The 14,076-nt window shown below is 37.0% G+C and overlaps 2 protein-coding genes across 2 annotated transcripts; both read left to right on the top strand.

Annotated features, from left to right (window-relative positions):
• Nucleotides 1-1,480: 1,480 nt before the first annotated feature.
• LOC116288316 (chitotriosidase-1) lies at nt 1,481-3,002 on the top strand. Its single transcript, XM_031695092.2, has one exon. It carries the CDS (start codon nt 1,536-1,538, stop codon nt 2,817-2,819), a length of 1,284 nt encoding a protein of 427 aa, XP_031550952.2. The 5' UTR covers nt 1,481-1,535; the 3' UTR covers nt 2,820-3,002.
• Nucleotides 3,003-4,252: 1,250 nt separating this feature from the next.
• LOC116288319 (uncharacterized) lies at nt 4,253-13,144 on the top strand. Its single transcript, XM_031695094.2, has 12 exons — nt 4,253-4,765; nt 6,216-6,489; nt 7,105-7,245; nt 7,551-7,718; nt 8,311-8,606; nt 8,839-9,032; nt 9,380-10,080; nt 10,537-10,677; nt 11,025-11,192; nt 11,572-11,712; nt 11,867-12,018; nt 12,281-13,144. The coding sequence occupies exons 1-12, from the start codon at nt 4,359-4,361 to the stop codon at nt 12,498-12,500; spliced, it is 3,003 nt and encodes a 1,000-aa protein (XP_031550954.2). The 5' UTR covers nt 4,253-4,358; the 3' UTR covers nt 12,501-13,144.
• The last annotated feature ends 932 nt before the right edge of the window (nt 13,145-14,076 follow it).

Here is a 14,076-nt window from a genome sequence, read left to right as displayed (position 1 = left end):
TAAAATCTTTGCAATAGTCACCCCCTTCTAGAATTCCTGGATCCGCCCATGTTAAAGTAGTAGAATCAGAAGACAACTAGAAGACCATTTCTAAAAGGAAGCTACAATAACTTAAGTGTGAATAAATTCGCTAGTAAAGTAACTTGTTCTTATTGATGAAAACTTTAATGAAAAAGAAAGTTCTTTTAATTTCTATGTACAACTAGCTAGTTTTTTGGTTTGTAACATTATACATAGCTAGTAGCGAAAATATTTCAGTTAATTAACGATGATTTTCAAGGTATATGGCATGCCTTTACTGTGTCGAGACCGCAAGGGAGACTAATAACATGGCATTCAATTCTTTCGGCACTCGAGAGCCCTATTTATCCAATCAAAATGTTTGACACAAATCGCGCCATCCCTATCAACTACTAAAGCCAATTTCTTTTAAAAAATTTAATTAATTTTTTGTATAAATCAAACTCGTAAAAATATTGCACACGAAATGATTTGCTTAGTTTTATTACCAATTTCTTTCGGGCCGCCACCCATTTTCCGCTATTTGAAGAGTCATTAGCCAAAAGCTCTTTGCCAATGCTGGTCGTCCGATTAATAAGCTAAAAGAGGCATAAGCCCCTTAACTAACAAAAATATTCCAATGTTTGGGATTGGGATTTCCTTCTTTGTCGATATTTGGCGCCACTTTTGGGGATAAAATGGCAAAGTTGACTCCAGTACAACAACATAGTACTAAGAAGGAAACTTTTGAAAACGTGACACATTACAACGTGTAAAAAGTTTGAAACTGTACTGAATTAGTCACCTTAAGTTCATTGGAGAATAAGGTTCTTATCTAAAACCATTAGCAAGAGAAAATGAGCTAGTATCACTCATTTTCTTTTATCATTATTATTATATGTTGAAGTTCATAATTGCTTCTCTATGTTACTTTTCGGCCTTATTCTGCGGTTTAAGTTGCTTATTTTCAATGTGGATTATATAAAACAAGCCAGAAAAACTGCAAGCATAATTAATTACTAAAGAGGAGATAGACTGAGTTGATTTTCAGAATAAAATTATGCTTGGCAAAAATTTTAATCAGCAACGTTATATTTAATCAATTTTTTTTCGCCCCAAAACGAAATGCCATTAGAAATGGGTCATAATAATTTTCTAATATCATAACTTCTATTTTCATGGAAAAGTTCCCGTGAGAAGCATACAAACTGTGTTCATGATGGCAGATTAATGTAATAATTCTGATAAATAGTGGGTATACAAAACGGCTCCTTTATGCTAATATATTTGTACCGAAAGAAATAACTAATTTATCGGTAAAATGCTGAAGATAAAGTGCTGAATATTTCTCTTCTGTTCTCTGTTGACAGACTTTTAGCTTTGTACACATATGTACCGCTTCGTACGAAGCAGCTGAACAAATCCCCTCTCACGTGCCTTACACCTGGCTTGACTACAAGAGAATCTGTCCAAATTTCAATTGAGGTTTTTATTGCACTTACTTGAGAACTTTGTGTCTTCTATCGTGGTGCATCATGAAGTCTTTGTCAGTTATTGTCCTGCTGATTGCTTCTTTATCGGCTTCACATGCCTATTATCGGGTATGTTATTTCACAAACTGGGCCCAGTACAGGGATGGAGAGATGAAGTATGAACCAGCTAATATCGATCCCTTCCTTTGCACCCATATCATGTATTCCTTCGCCAAAGTTAACAAGGACAACACTCTAGGGATGTACGAGTGGAACGACGACAAACTGTACAAGGAAGTGAATGCTCTGAAGAAGGTCAACCCTGACCTTAAGACTCTGCTGGCGGTTGGTGGATGGACGCATGAGGGAGGAGCTGTAAGCCCTTTCTCACGCATGGTGTCGACTCCAGCCAACAGGAAAGCCTTCATAGATTCATCAATCACCGTCCTCACAAAATATGGCTTTGATGGTTTGGACCTCGACTGGGAGTACCCTGCCCATCGTGGGAACTCACCCCCCGAAGACAAACAGCGCTTCACCGTCCTGTGTCAGGAGCTCCTTGATGCATTCAAGAGGTATGCAGCCGCAAATAACACCCCAAGGTTGTTACTGACCGCGGCAGTACCTGCTGGCGATGCTGTGGTAGATAAAGGTTACGAGGTGGACAAACTGGCCGGTGTTCTGGACTGGATTAACCTAATGACATACGACATGCATGGAAGCTGGAATCCAGACACGGGACATCACTCAGGACTATATGGCCCCCCAGGGAGTAAGCGCACTGTGTCCCACGCTCTACAGTACTGGATGGACAAGGGAATGCCCTGCCAGAAAATCGCGCTGGGAATGGGAACATATGGCCGTTCATTCACACTAGCAAATCCTAGTAAAAATGGTCTTGGTGCACCGATCAAAGGCCCTGGAAATGCTGGACAGTACACCAAAGAAAAAGGCTTCATCAGTTATTTCGAGATATGTAAGCTTCCATTGACCATCGTCAATGACGAAGTCGTCAAGGCACCATATGGTTACTATGGAGACCAGTGGATTGGGTACGACGACGCCGCCAGCTTGAAGTTGAAGGTTGAAACCTTGATCAAAGGGAAAGATTTACTCGGTGCCATGTTTTGGGCTATCGATCTCGATGACTTCAGGAACGTCTGCGGAGAAGGGAAGTATCCTCTGATCAATGCCGTCAAAAGCGCTCTTGTGGGAGGAGGAGGAGGAGGAGGCACGAGTAAGTGCCGCGCTATTGGAGCGTGGGCCGGGAATTCCAACATGGACACGTGGTGTGTCAACAATTGTGCTCTTGGTCACTGCCCAGCCAACATGTGTTCATGCTCTTAGACCATTGAACTTAGTCTTAGATCATTAGTTTAGTCAGAGTTAACTAGGTTCCCTCTATTAACTCTGGTTTAGTACATCGTTGTTAGCTAGTCAGTGCTAAGACTGTTAATCAACTTGAATTGATGGCCGAAATAAAAGTAAAAGATTGAAATCCTCTAACAATTAAACAGTTACCTTAGAAAACGTGTGGTATTTTTTTCGTGTGAGCTATTTTCCGGTTGAAAGAACTTTCCCAAAGCGCATGCGTAATACGGAACAGTCATTGCAGTCATAATGAAATAATCATTATGATCAAATTTTAATTAATCATATTAAATTTTTTCATTCATCTTAGTGGATTCGTCCGTATTATAATTCATGCGGAAAGCGAATTTCGCACTGCCATTTCAATATTATTTTTGAAGGTACAAAAGTATGCATTTTTTGAAAGCTAAGTAAACGTAGTTTTCGAAAATAACTTTGGGATTGTCTATTTTGTGATGATTTTTCACCGGAAGCAAACATTATCTTAGCACGTGTCAGTGCAAGGTAACAGTTTGTTATGTAATCTGAAGTGGGACGGTTATTTAAATATGCTGTGGGGAATGTTTGGCGAAAGATATTTAAAACTCTTTCATGAATTTTGACAGTGATTGAGAATTCTATCAATATATTCAGAGATATTGTAAGGAGGGTTTATAGGGACCAAAGAGTTATGTAACAGATTGTTGCGTACGGTTCCAGCCGTTTTCGTAATTAGTTATATAACCCGGTATCACAATTAATAAGTTCTTCTTCGCTCAGTCCTCAGCCGACACAGTTTTATTTGTTAAATCCAAATTTTTGAACCAAAAAGTTTTGGGTGTGATGATACGATTTTTTAATACCAAACTTTAGTTACGATCATTTCATAGCCGAATCTTTATTTCTTTGCCTGAATTTCTCGGCGGACATATATCAATTTTTTTTTTTTTCTTCGATTCTTGGATTTTGTCGAGTTTTTAACCTTACTTGATGAAACTCATGAAAAATACTCATAAAATCCCTAATAATCTCAATCAATAAAAGACCTTTTCATTGCAGATAGATGAGGCAATATTCGTGTGATATTTTTAACTGGAAGTCACGAACTGCCTACTTCCGTTGTGTAGACACACGCTCCGTCGACGAGGAAATAAAAACGTGACCTGAAGGGATAAAATAACGATGTACGAACGAGTATCATTTTTTTCTCTAGATACTTCAAATTTGCCCGTTTTTAAAGAGATTTTGGAGGGGAGATTGTGAATAAAGGAATATATATGTTTTTTTTCCTTTATAGTATTTCCTATATTTTTAGCCATTTCCTATTTCTGGGATATATGGCGCCGTTTACTGCAAACTCACGTGTTTCCAAAGGAAAGTAGGTAATTTGCCAACCAATCAAATCACTGGATCAAGGCCTCATGCTATTCGCTTCTAATGCATAACAAAACCAACCTTGGAGGTTTTGAGCTAAGGAGATGTTAATCATGTTCGACGAATGTAAGGGGGAAAAAGCCATTTATTCTAGTCATACCGATGGTTAACTCACTACACTGGTTCCGTAAGGGACTCAGAATCCATGATAATCAACCTTTACGAGATGCAATCCAAGGAAGTACAACATTCCGTGCCGTGTTCTTCTTGGATAGAACTACAGTCAGGAACGCCAAAGTCTCTGTCAACCGATGGCGATTTCTCCTGGAATGCTTAAAAGATCTAGACAACAAGCTAAAAGAGTTCGGAACTAGGTTATATATCGTTCAGGGCCACCCTATAGATGTGTTTCCGAGGTTGATCAAGGAATGGGGGATAACAAGGTTGACTTTTGAATACGATAGTGAGCCATATCCAAGTCAACGTGACTTGGCTGTACGAAGACTGGCCGAGAATGAAGGAGTTGAAGTGATTGTAAAATCGTCACACTCTCTCTTCGATATTTCCAGGTAAGTTAGATATCACAATAATGATATCTTAGGACCTTGAAAGTATTAACAATCGTTAAAATATTATCAATTACGATTTCGCTTTTATTTTCTTTTGTTAATATCCCTGTGTTGTTTTTCCCCAAAAATAATTTCGTGTAAGCTTACTTTTAAATAATTTTTAAAATATTCTCTTAGTTTTCAGTTGTTTTTTTCCTTTTTTTATCATTTTGTTTTGGGTTTTAATTCTTTTGCCTCCGCAAAACTATTCGGAAATGATATTTTATGAAGCAAAAATAATATTTGCTTTTGAAACAAATTACTCTCTTATTTGAGATATATATAATGTTCTAGAAGATTAATAGCTAAATTGCTAATTAAAGATGATTCTAAAGTTTGGATCTTAATCAACCTTTTGTCTCCGCTACACTATTCGGACATAATATTTTATGAAGCTTAAATATGATATAATTAATGATATAATTACTTTTTTGACCAAATTACTTTCGAGACCAATTACAAAACTTAATGAAATATCATGCATTAGAAGATTGCTAATAAAAGATGGCTCTAATAAAAGACTGGTAATGTAATTTGGATCACTATTGTCTCATAAGAAGATATAACTAGCTAAAAACTAGTGTGAGCTGCGTCGGTGTTTCCAATGAAACACAATGAAACAGTAATATAAACATTAATACTGACGTTTCGGATGCTAGTACTTCATCAAGCACTCCGATGAAGGACTAATGTCTGAAACGTCGGTAAGTTTTTCCATCTTTTCACGATATTTGATTTACCTTTTTATCATTATTGTCTCATAGTCATTTAAGCAAATAGGCCATTTTACTGTTCCTCTAGGCTACTCTAGCCTTGGCAGGGTGTAGTATATACTTTAGATTTTCACTGCCGCCTGTGGTTATACAAGAAATGGATGCACGAAAGAACAATTGAGACTTTTAAAATACCAAGGGCTGTAGTCGAAAACTGTAGAATATGTTACATGCTGCTGAGGCTGGACTAACCCAGAGGAACTGTAAAATGGCCTATTCCAGAAAGCTCCATTTAGATTTTTGTCGTGATGTATAAAGCTGTTGTCAATTTGCTTGTATAATATTACTCGCGGTCACCCGGCCTTCTCCTCTTTTTCACCAGTCATTACTCTTCGCTTACTGATTAGTTGCTTGATACCTAAATCCAGCTGAGTTGACTTTCAGACAAATTCAAGGTCAACCAATCAGAAATGAGGATTTGACATCCTAATATCGCAAATGCACAAGTCGGCCTCATGACAGAATTCCATTTCATTCAACGAGAAAAACATACATTGTACTATGTCCCAGCTCATGAGATAATGCTTTCCAAAATATTTGACCAATAATTCCTTTTCAGGAACTTGGTCAACTCAGCTGGATATACACTGTAACTGGTCTCTTGATAACTTAACCATAAACTGCTCATTTCTTTTAAGATTCGTTAAAGAGAATAATGGCCAAGCACCAATCACGTTTAAGCAATTCCATTCCCTCCTAAGAAAAGTTGGCCTCCCTGAAGCATGTGTAGAAACGGTTGACAAGGAGCTTTTTGGTTCTTGTGTGATGCCTATTGAAGATGATCATGATGAAAAATTTGGTATCCCATCATTTGAGGAGCTCGGGTTGGCGGTAGAAGAAGAAAAGGGTCCAGGGGTGTGGGTTGGTGGCGAAAGCCAGGCATTAAAGGTTTTTCAAACAGCAATAAAAGAGGTAATTTTATTTGAAATTATATATATAATGGTGGATATTTTAATGGTTCATAGGGGTTGTGAATGATGATTGCCACTTTAGAAATTACCTAGAGACTGGGGAGTGTTAAATTTCAATATAATTGGCAAAGAAATTGGCATCTGAGAAAGCATCTCAAGTATTAATATGAAGTTTGGCAAATTTGAACATGTGTCAATCAAAAGAATTAGATCCAAAAGTGTCAAAATTTTACAAAGAATATATGGTTATCAGGCACAAAGGAAAAAACTTTCTACAATCTCTTGCTCATTTCTAAAGTGGCCAGTGATGCCAATGGTGAATATGAATGATAATGATGATGATAATGATGGTGATGATGATGATCTAAAATATAAAGCTAAGATCTAATTGAATTTACCACTTCATGGTAGACTGAAACCATTTGATAAGGCTACCAATAGATGGAATACAAATTTAGATGGTATCTGGGGTAATCATATTATGATGATGAGGAATGATGATTATTTTGCCATAAATCACGATGATCATAACATTAAATTCCTCCCCTTTTAATTGGGAATCTGATGATTCCTTACTATTCAATACTAATGTTGGGTCTTTCATTTAATTCCCTAGCTTTTTGAATCAAATGAAAAGAATTCAAAGTATTCAGATGATTCTCCTTTTCCAAAATCTACCAAATTAAGCCCTTATCTACGATTTGGCTGTATCTCACCTCGCCTAGTATTTCACAAGATGACAAAGCTCGCATCAAAGGTATTTATTAAAACAACTTTCTTCTCTTGCTTTCAACATGTAATGCTCCAGTTTAGAAATCTCTGTTGCTCAGCTCTGCAGGGTTAGACTTCATGCATCCCATTGAAGCTTGTGGAATTTCAAAGTGTTTGTGTATTGAAGTTTGGTATTTGTGAATATTTAGACACTGAAAAAAGGCTAAAGAGACTGTAATCAAGTATTACGTCCATGTGTCCAGTTTGAAAACAGTCTATTTTTTTAAGAAAATTTCTTTAATTTCTTTATAATTTTTTATTATAATTTTTTGATATCTCTTTCTGTCGTAGGTCAGTAACCCTGCAGCTTGTTTTGGAATCCAAAAGTCTTTGCTGTGGAGGGAGTTCTTTTTTGTTATTGCCAGCAAGAACCCAGCGCTAGATAAGATGTGCAATAACTGTATGTGTTTACAGTTCCCATGGGACAAGAACAATAATTCTTTGGAGAGGTGGAAAAACGTAAGCAAATGTGGTTCTATTTATAATACTATATATAAATTAATTAAAAATAGCTTTGTATGTGTGGTAATATGCTTGGATTTTATGGACTTAAATGACCCCTTGAAGCACTTTGGAATGCAGCTCAATCTGGAGGACATACAATAGGTTTCCATTTCTCATGAAATTGAACTTCTTTTGTTTTGCCCTCCAAATTGAGCTTTTTTGACATCATACTGTATATATGCAAGGGGTCTATTCAATATACTGCGTATTATCAGTGGACCTTTCTAGCTCTGTTAAATGTTTATGCACATATCAGACCATGTGATGTCACCCTAAGCTTTGGAGTTGATTCTTTCATATGTGAAATTTAATAAATTTAATAAAAGAAAAATTTTCAAGGGAATGTCATGTGTGTGCGAAATTGGCAAATTGCATACAAAGCTAAAAGAGGGCTATTGCATTGAGTAATATTTTCTTAATTACCAGAAATACTTGAGCACGTACTCTATAAAAATGAAAAAAGCATATAATTCTTCAAATTGAAAATATCAAGCAATTTTTTACTGTCTTCTTCATATCATTGAATTGCTTGATTTGATTTTCGCAGGGCAAAACAGGCTTCCCATGGATTGATGCCATCATGAGACAGCTCAGAAAAGAAGGCTGGATCCATCACTTAGCACGTCAAGCAGTAGGCTGCTTCCTAACTAGAGGATGCCTTTGGGTGAGCTGGGAAGAGGGCTTCAAGGCATTTGAAGAGATGCAGTTGGATGCAGAGTGGAGTCTTAATGCCAGTTGTTGGTTGTGGCTTTCTTGTAGTGCATTTTTTAACAGCACCCCAACACCATGGTTTTGTCCAGTCAATTTTGGAAAGAAACTTGATCCAGCTGGTAACTATGTAAGGTAAGAAAACCACTATTCTTATCTTGTCTACTTGGAATTTTAGAGTTAGAAGAGGCCTGGTATTTAGGGAGGGGAGGGGAGGGGGTGTTGAGATTGTGAACGGCCATTTTTCTGATAATGTTTTGGGAACTCAGCTGAAAATTTCTTTTCCAACTCCTTATGATAGTGGAAAAATAATCTACAAAACCAATTCATTGGATTATAAAATACATGTATATCTCTAATTTCATAGGAAGTATGTTCCAGAAGTTAGAAACTTACCAACTGAATATATCTTTGAGCCGTGGCTCGCTCCTGTTGAGGTCCAGAGACAGGCTGGTTGTGTGATTGGTACTGACTATCCTAAAAACATTCTTGACCATGATATAGCAAGAAAGATATGCTCAAACAGAATGAGAGACGTTTATAATGGCCTTGTTGTTAAAGGTACACCATTCATTTGCTCCTTAAATGTCTGTTTGTTTGTTTGTTCGTTTGTTTGTTTGTTCGTTCGTTCATTCGTTCGTTCGTTCCATTCATTCATTTATTTGCCTTTTACCTCACATCATAACATCATAATAATAAATGAAAATATAAACAAATTACAAGCACATGAGAGGTAAGGGATACCATCACAGGGTTTCCCAATTACGACAGTCACTTATAAATAAAATGACATTCAATAATTAAATATTAACTAATGATTACGACAGGAAAGCACTTTTACTAATGAGCGTACCTTGTTACATTTGATGCATTTGTGTAATTAAATTATTATAATTTGTTTTCCCTAGTATCCAGTGCACCAGGACTCGGACACAACGTAGTGCACTGGTTTCGAAAGGACCTTCGTCTCCATGACAACCCAGCACTATTTGAGGCACTTCCCAACTGTCGCACATTCTATGCAGTGTACATATTTGATCCAGTCAACATTAAAGCTGCTAAAGTATCTGCCAACAGATGGAACTTTCTTTTGGAATGCCTCAGGGATTTGGATAATAACTTAAAAAAGTGTGGGACAAGACTGCATGTCCTAAGAGGTCAACCTACGACAATTTTCCCAAAGCTTTTCCGTGAATGGAATATCACCAAGCTTACTCTTGAAAGTGAGTGTGAGCCATTTGGACAGCAAAGAGATGAAGCAATTGCCTCTTTGGCTGAAGAGTATGGTGTTGAAATGAGTTCAAGGTCATCGCACACTCTCTACAGCATTGACAAAATTCTAGAAATGAATGGTGGAAAGTGTCCAACTCTGTTCAAAGAATTCGAAAGTATTATCCGCAAGTTGGGTCCTCCAGATAGCCCTGTAGATCCAGTCACCCGTAAATGTTTTTCGGCCTGTATTTGTCCGATTAATGGTGCTCATGAGGCAAGATATGCTGTACCAACTCTTAGCGAACTTAATATTGATGAAAGTCAAGTAACTTGTGGTGATCTGTGGGTTGGTGGGGAGTCGGAAGCTCTAACTAGACTAACAGAACTGGAAGAGAAGGTAATGAACACTTCTCTAAAAGAGAATTGAATTTGGGAAAGCTAATGTTCTCTCCTTGCAGCTCACTAGTTAAAGATGCAGGTTGTTGAGTGGAAAATTTGTTAAGGTGCACTACTACCATATATCAGACTATTAAACAGGGATAAAAATGGCTTATCAGTCATTATGACTGACCAAATAAGTTTTAGCTCAGTCATACCTCATTTCTGGCTCAACGTTACTGGTCAAAATGACCCTTAAATTTGACCGAACATGTCCTAATTTTAGCTGGAGATTGTCCAATAATGGGCTGTTATTTTTGGCCCTGTTGAATGCTAAATAACAAGAGTGGGGTGTCCTGGAATGTAACCTGAGATCTTAGCAGCGAGAGCCAATACTTAAGGACCATACCATGCACACCATTCTCATTATTGATAATAACAGTACAGTACATGATTCTTAATTCTTTCTCTACAGATTTTTATTGGGACTAAAAGAGAATCTCCCGAAAGTGCAGCAGCTCTATTACCATCTCGCACTCAACTCAGTCCATATTTACGGTTTGGCTGTCTGTCACCCAAGATGTATTATAAAAGACTGACAATGGCATACATCAAGGTTTGTGATTCAACACTGTGTTGGATTATTGGAATACCAATATAATAATAATGATGATGATGATGATGATATTATTATTAATATTTATATCAATATTATTAATACCAATATTCAGGGTAACAGTAAGGGTATAGGGTGTCGGTAAGGTATCATAGGTCATTGGTAGGATAACAGCACATAAGATGTCAGCATGTTAGCTGGGTGCTGTTGAAAAATACCCAAGATATGGACACTGGTTCATATTGTTTACTGTCACTGAAAAATAGGTCATGTTATTTACATTGTGGACCCACAAAGGATTTGATAACTTCATTACATTAACAATATTTATGCACTGTCATTAACAGATGAAAAGCAAGCCACCGCCAATGTCGCTGTACTGTCAGCTAGTCTGGAGGGAGTTTTTCTTTACCTTGGCCAGCAAGAATCCTAACATGGATACGATTGAAAACAATCCCTTGTGTCTTGAAATAGGATGGGAACATAACGAGGAGGCCCTTACTTGCTGGAAAGAAGTGAGTATTTAGTCACATGAAAATGTCTGATACCCTTCTCACAAAGTTACCCTTAAACAACCTCTGGGCCAAATGTAACCTAAATCATTATGATTGTCAATCTTGATGCCAGAAGCTTACCAGTGGGCACTGGGCACATTGTTCCTAATTATTAGTGCCTTGTTTTACAACTGAATGCAACCTAAGTCTTGAAGGGCACAGCATTAAAACAGAGAACCCAGAGAAAAAAAATCTTGGATCAATGGGGAGACCTAACAATCTCTACTCTCCCTGATACATGTGATACCAAGTCCAGAAATCAAACCTTAGACCCAATATTTGAGAAGCGCCACCCTAAATTCCCACAAGCATCATGACCACTGACATTTTCTGTCTTTAGGGCAAAACAGGCTTCCCATGGATTGATGCCATCATGAGACAGCTCAGACAAGAAGGCTGGATTCATCACATAGCACGTCAAGCAGTAGGCTGCTTCCTAACTAGAGGATGCCTTTGGGTCAGCTGGGAGGAAGGCTTCAAGGTATAAACTTGGAAAAAAACTTCTCTTTATGATAGCGCATAACTAGGTACTTCATGTAGTACACATGAAAGAATAGCAGCAAAGAAAGGAATAATACTCAAGAGAATGGATTTGCATGTGGTACTAATTGGGACAACTATTATTTCATTCTAAGGTGTTCGAGGAGTTACAGCTTGATGCAGAGTGGAGCGTCAATTCAGGAAGCTGGCTTTGGCTGTCTTGTAGTGCATTTTTCCATAGTCAGATCCCATGGTTTTGTCCTGTTAGTGTTGGCAAAAAACTCGACCCCTCTGGTAACTACATTAGGTAAGACATGCTTTAAAAAATCTCATATTATTAGGGTACATGTTACATCATAGCTGCAATGTGGGTCGACTATCCAAAGCATTCCTCATTAGCTTCTCTTGTTTGATCAACCAAGATGGCCGATGTTTCATTATTTATATCTCGAGGGATTTCTAGTCAGATGGTTGTACTCTAAGAATACTTGCATGAAAGACTTGCTTACATTTGGCCCCCTGTGTTTTTTTCAATTTTCTAATCAAGTTCCTAAAAATTTGATTTTTAGGAAATATATTCCAGAGCTTCGCACAATGCCCAATAAATACATCTATCATCCATGGACTGCACCTGAGGGAATTCAGAAAGCTGCCAATTGTGTAATTGGTAAAGACTATCCCAAACCAATCGCTGATTATGTTGAAAGACGAAAAGTCTGTTTACAACGTTTGAAGGAAGTTTGCTGTCAAATCAAAACAACTACTGAATCAGCAATTTGTACTACCTGAATGAGATGACCTGAATTGTCTAAAAGCTGGAGGATAACAGTGGATTTAAATTGTGGCCTCTTACTTGGTATATTACATACCTAGCTACAGTCATGTTGTATTGTTGAGATATTATATTACAGATTCACAATAGCTTGTTTACAGCAGCCAAAATCCAGTCATGCTTTTTTTGCCATTTGCGTCATAACATCTTTGCGTTTTGACACTATTTCTAGAATACTCTTAAAACATAGGACAAAAAAAGTGTAATTATTTTGCTAAAGATACGATTGGTCATTGACCTTCAGGTGACTACAGTGAGGCTATATATTTGCACTTAAAAAAAAGGCATACATATTTGGTATATAAAACCATTAATATTGCAGGGGCGGATCAAGGAATTTGTTAGAGGTGCGTCCCAAATGAAGAAATTTATAGAGATATTATGCAGTGCTTCAAAAGAGCGTAAGAGAAATTACAGTATTAGGGGGTGTCAGATCTACAGCAGGGCACCCCCTGGATCTCCCTTGTATTGTATATAAATATTTGTACATAACCTTTACTTATCTACTGGTCTAAAGGCTTGTAATTCAAGACACATATGTACAGCAAAAATTTAAATGTATAAGCTTACATACCTGCTAATAAAAATACGTTTGAACTTCGATTGTAATTCAATTGATCCATGTATTGTCTTGTATTACAGTTAAACCAGCTCATGCGTTCGGGCTTGATAGGAATGCATGAGCTGGTTTGACTGCAATTGATCTATGCATTGTCTAAATTATATTTTTCGCATGTGTTATCTATGTATATCAGGGGCTTGGCAAGAAAGGGATTCATCTCTTTAGACAACTACTAGGATGAAACAGAATTTAATTTAGGACTTGCAAAGAAAACTTATAGAAAACGTCAAGGGATGAAGTCTTGCAAAGCAGCCATGTTTGACAGCTTCCTTTGACTGGATAACAATAAAATGAATGGGAGGGAATGAATGGATGAAAATGGATTTAGAACTAGAATTTCCATTTCCCACCAAGGAAATAACTGTTCATATTGGAATGAGGATATAAAAGTCCTTGTGGTACTAGAGAGACTCTTATCTATCTATTACTTGCATTCAATGCCAAGATCAAGATTCAAACGAGTTTCATTTATGCAAAGTGAGAGCTAAGATCATCTATAGACCCCTTGCAGCTCAATTTGGAGGACATAACAATAGGTTTCCAATTTTAAGGAGATTGAAATTCTTTTTTTATTTACCCTCCAAATTGATCAGCCTGCATTGACATCGCATGCAAGGGGTCTATTAATCATACCGTACCCCCTTTCAGTTCCCATGGTAACATTTGAAGGTAAGCTTTCGACTCCTCATTTGTCCTATTACAAAATGGCAATCTTTTGACAAAAGTTTAACATTGAAGTATTTCATAAAATACTGGTAAAAACTTCTTTTTTTTAAAAAAAAAAGCTTAATTTCAATGATCACAATGACTTTCATTCTTATTTAGTTTGAATTAATATAAAATACCACTAATTTATTTAAAAGTACACATAGTGTATACTCAATATTTTATATAAATGTCTATTTTACTAT

The sequence above is a fragment of the Actinia tenebrosa genome, unplaced genomic scaffold, assembly GCF_029948245.1.
Source record: "Actinia tenebrosa isolate PJP-AT-01 unplaced genomic scaffold, QUT_ActTen_1.0 PGA_scaffold6__47_contigs__length_16458017, whole genome shotgun sequence".
Classification (NCBI taxonomy): Eukaryota; Metazoa; Cnidaria; class Anthozoa; order Actiniaria; family Actiniidae; genus Actinia; species Actinia tenebrosa.
Note: the sequence above shows the minus strand (reverse complement) of the source record. Positions and strands in the feature narration are given on the sequence as shown.

Coding starts and splice junctions, on each gene's coding strand:
- LOC116288316 (XM_031695092.2), top strand. CDS start 1,536: ATGAAGTCTTTGTCAGTTATTGTCCTGCTGATTGCTTCTTTATCGGCT.
- LOC116288319 (XM_031695094.2), top strand. CDS start 4,359: ATGGTTAACTCACTACACTGGTTCCGTAAGGGACTCAGAATCCATGAT. Junction 7,719..8,310: donor CTTTGGAGAGGTGGAAAAAC/GTAAGCAAATGT, acceptor TGATTTTCGCAG/GGCAAAACAGGCTTCCCATG. Junction 8,607..8,838: donor CCAGCTGGTAACTATGTAAG/GTAAGAAAACCA, acceptor CTAATTTCATAG/GAAGTATGTTCCAGAAGTTA.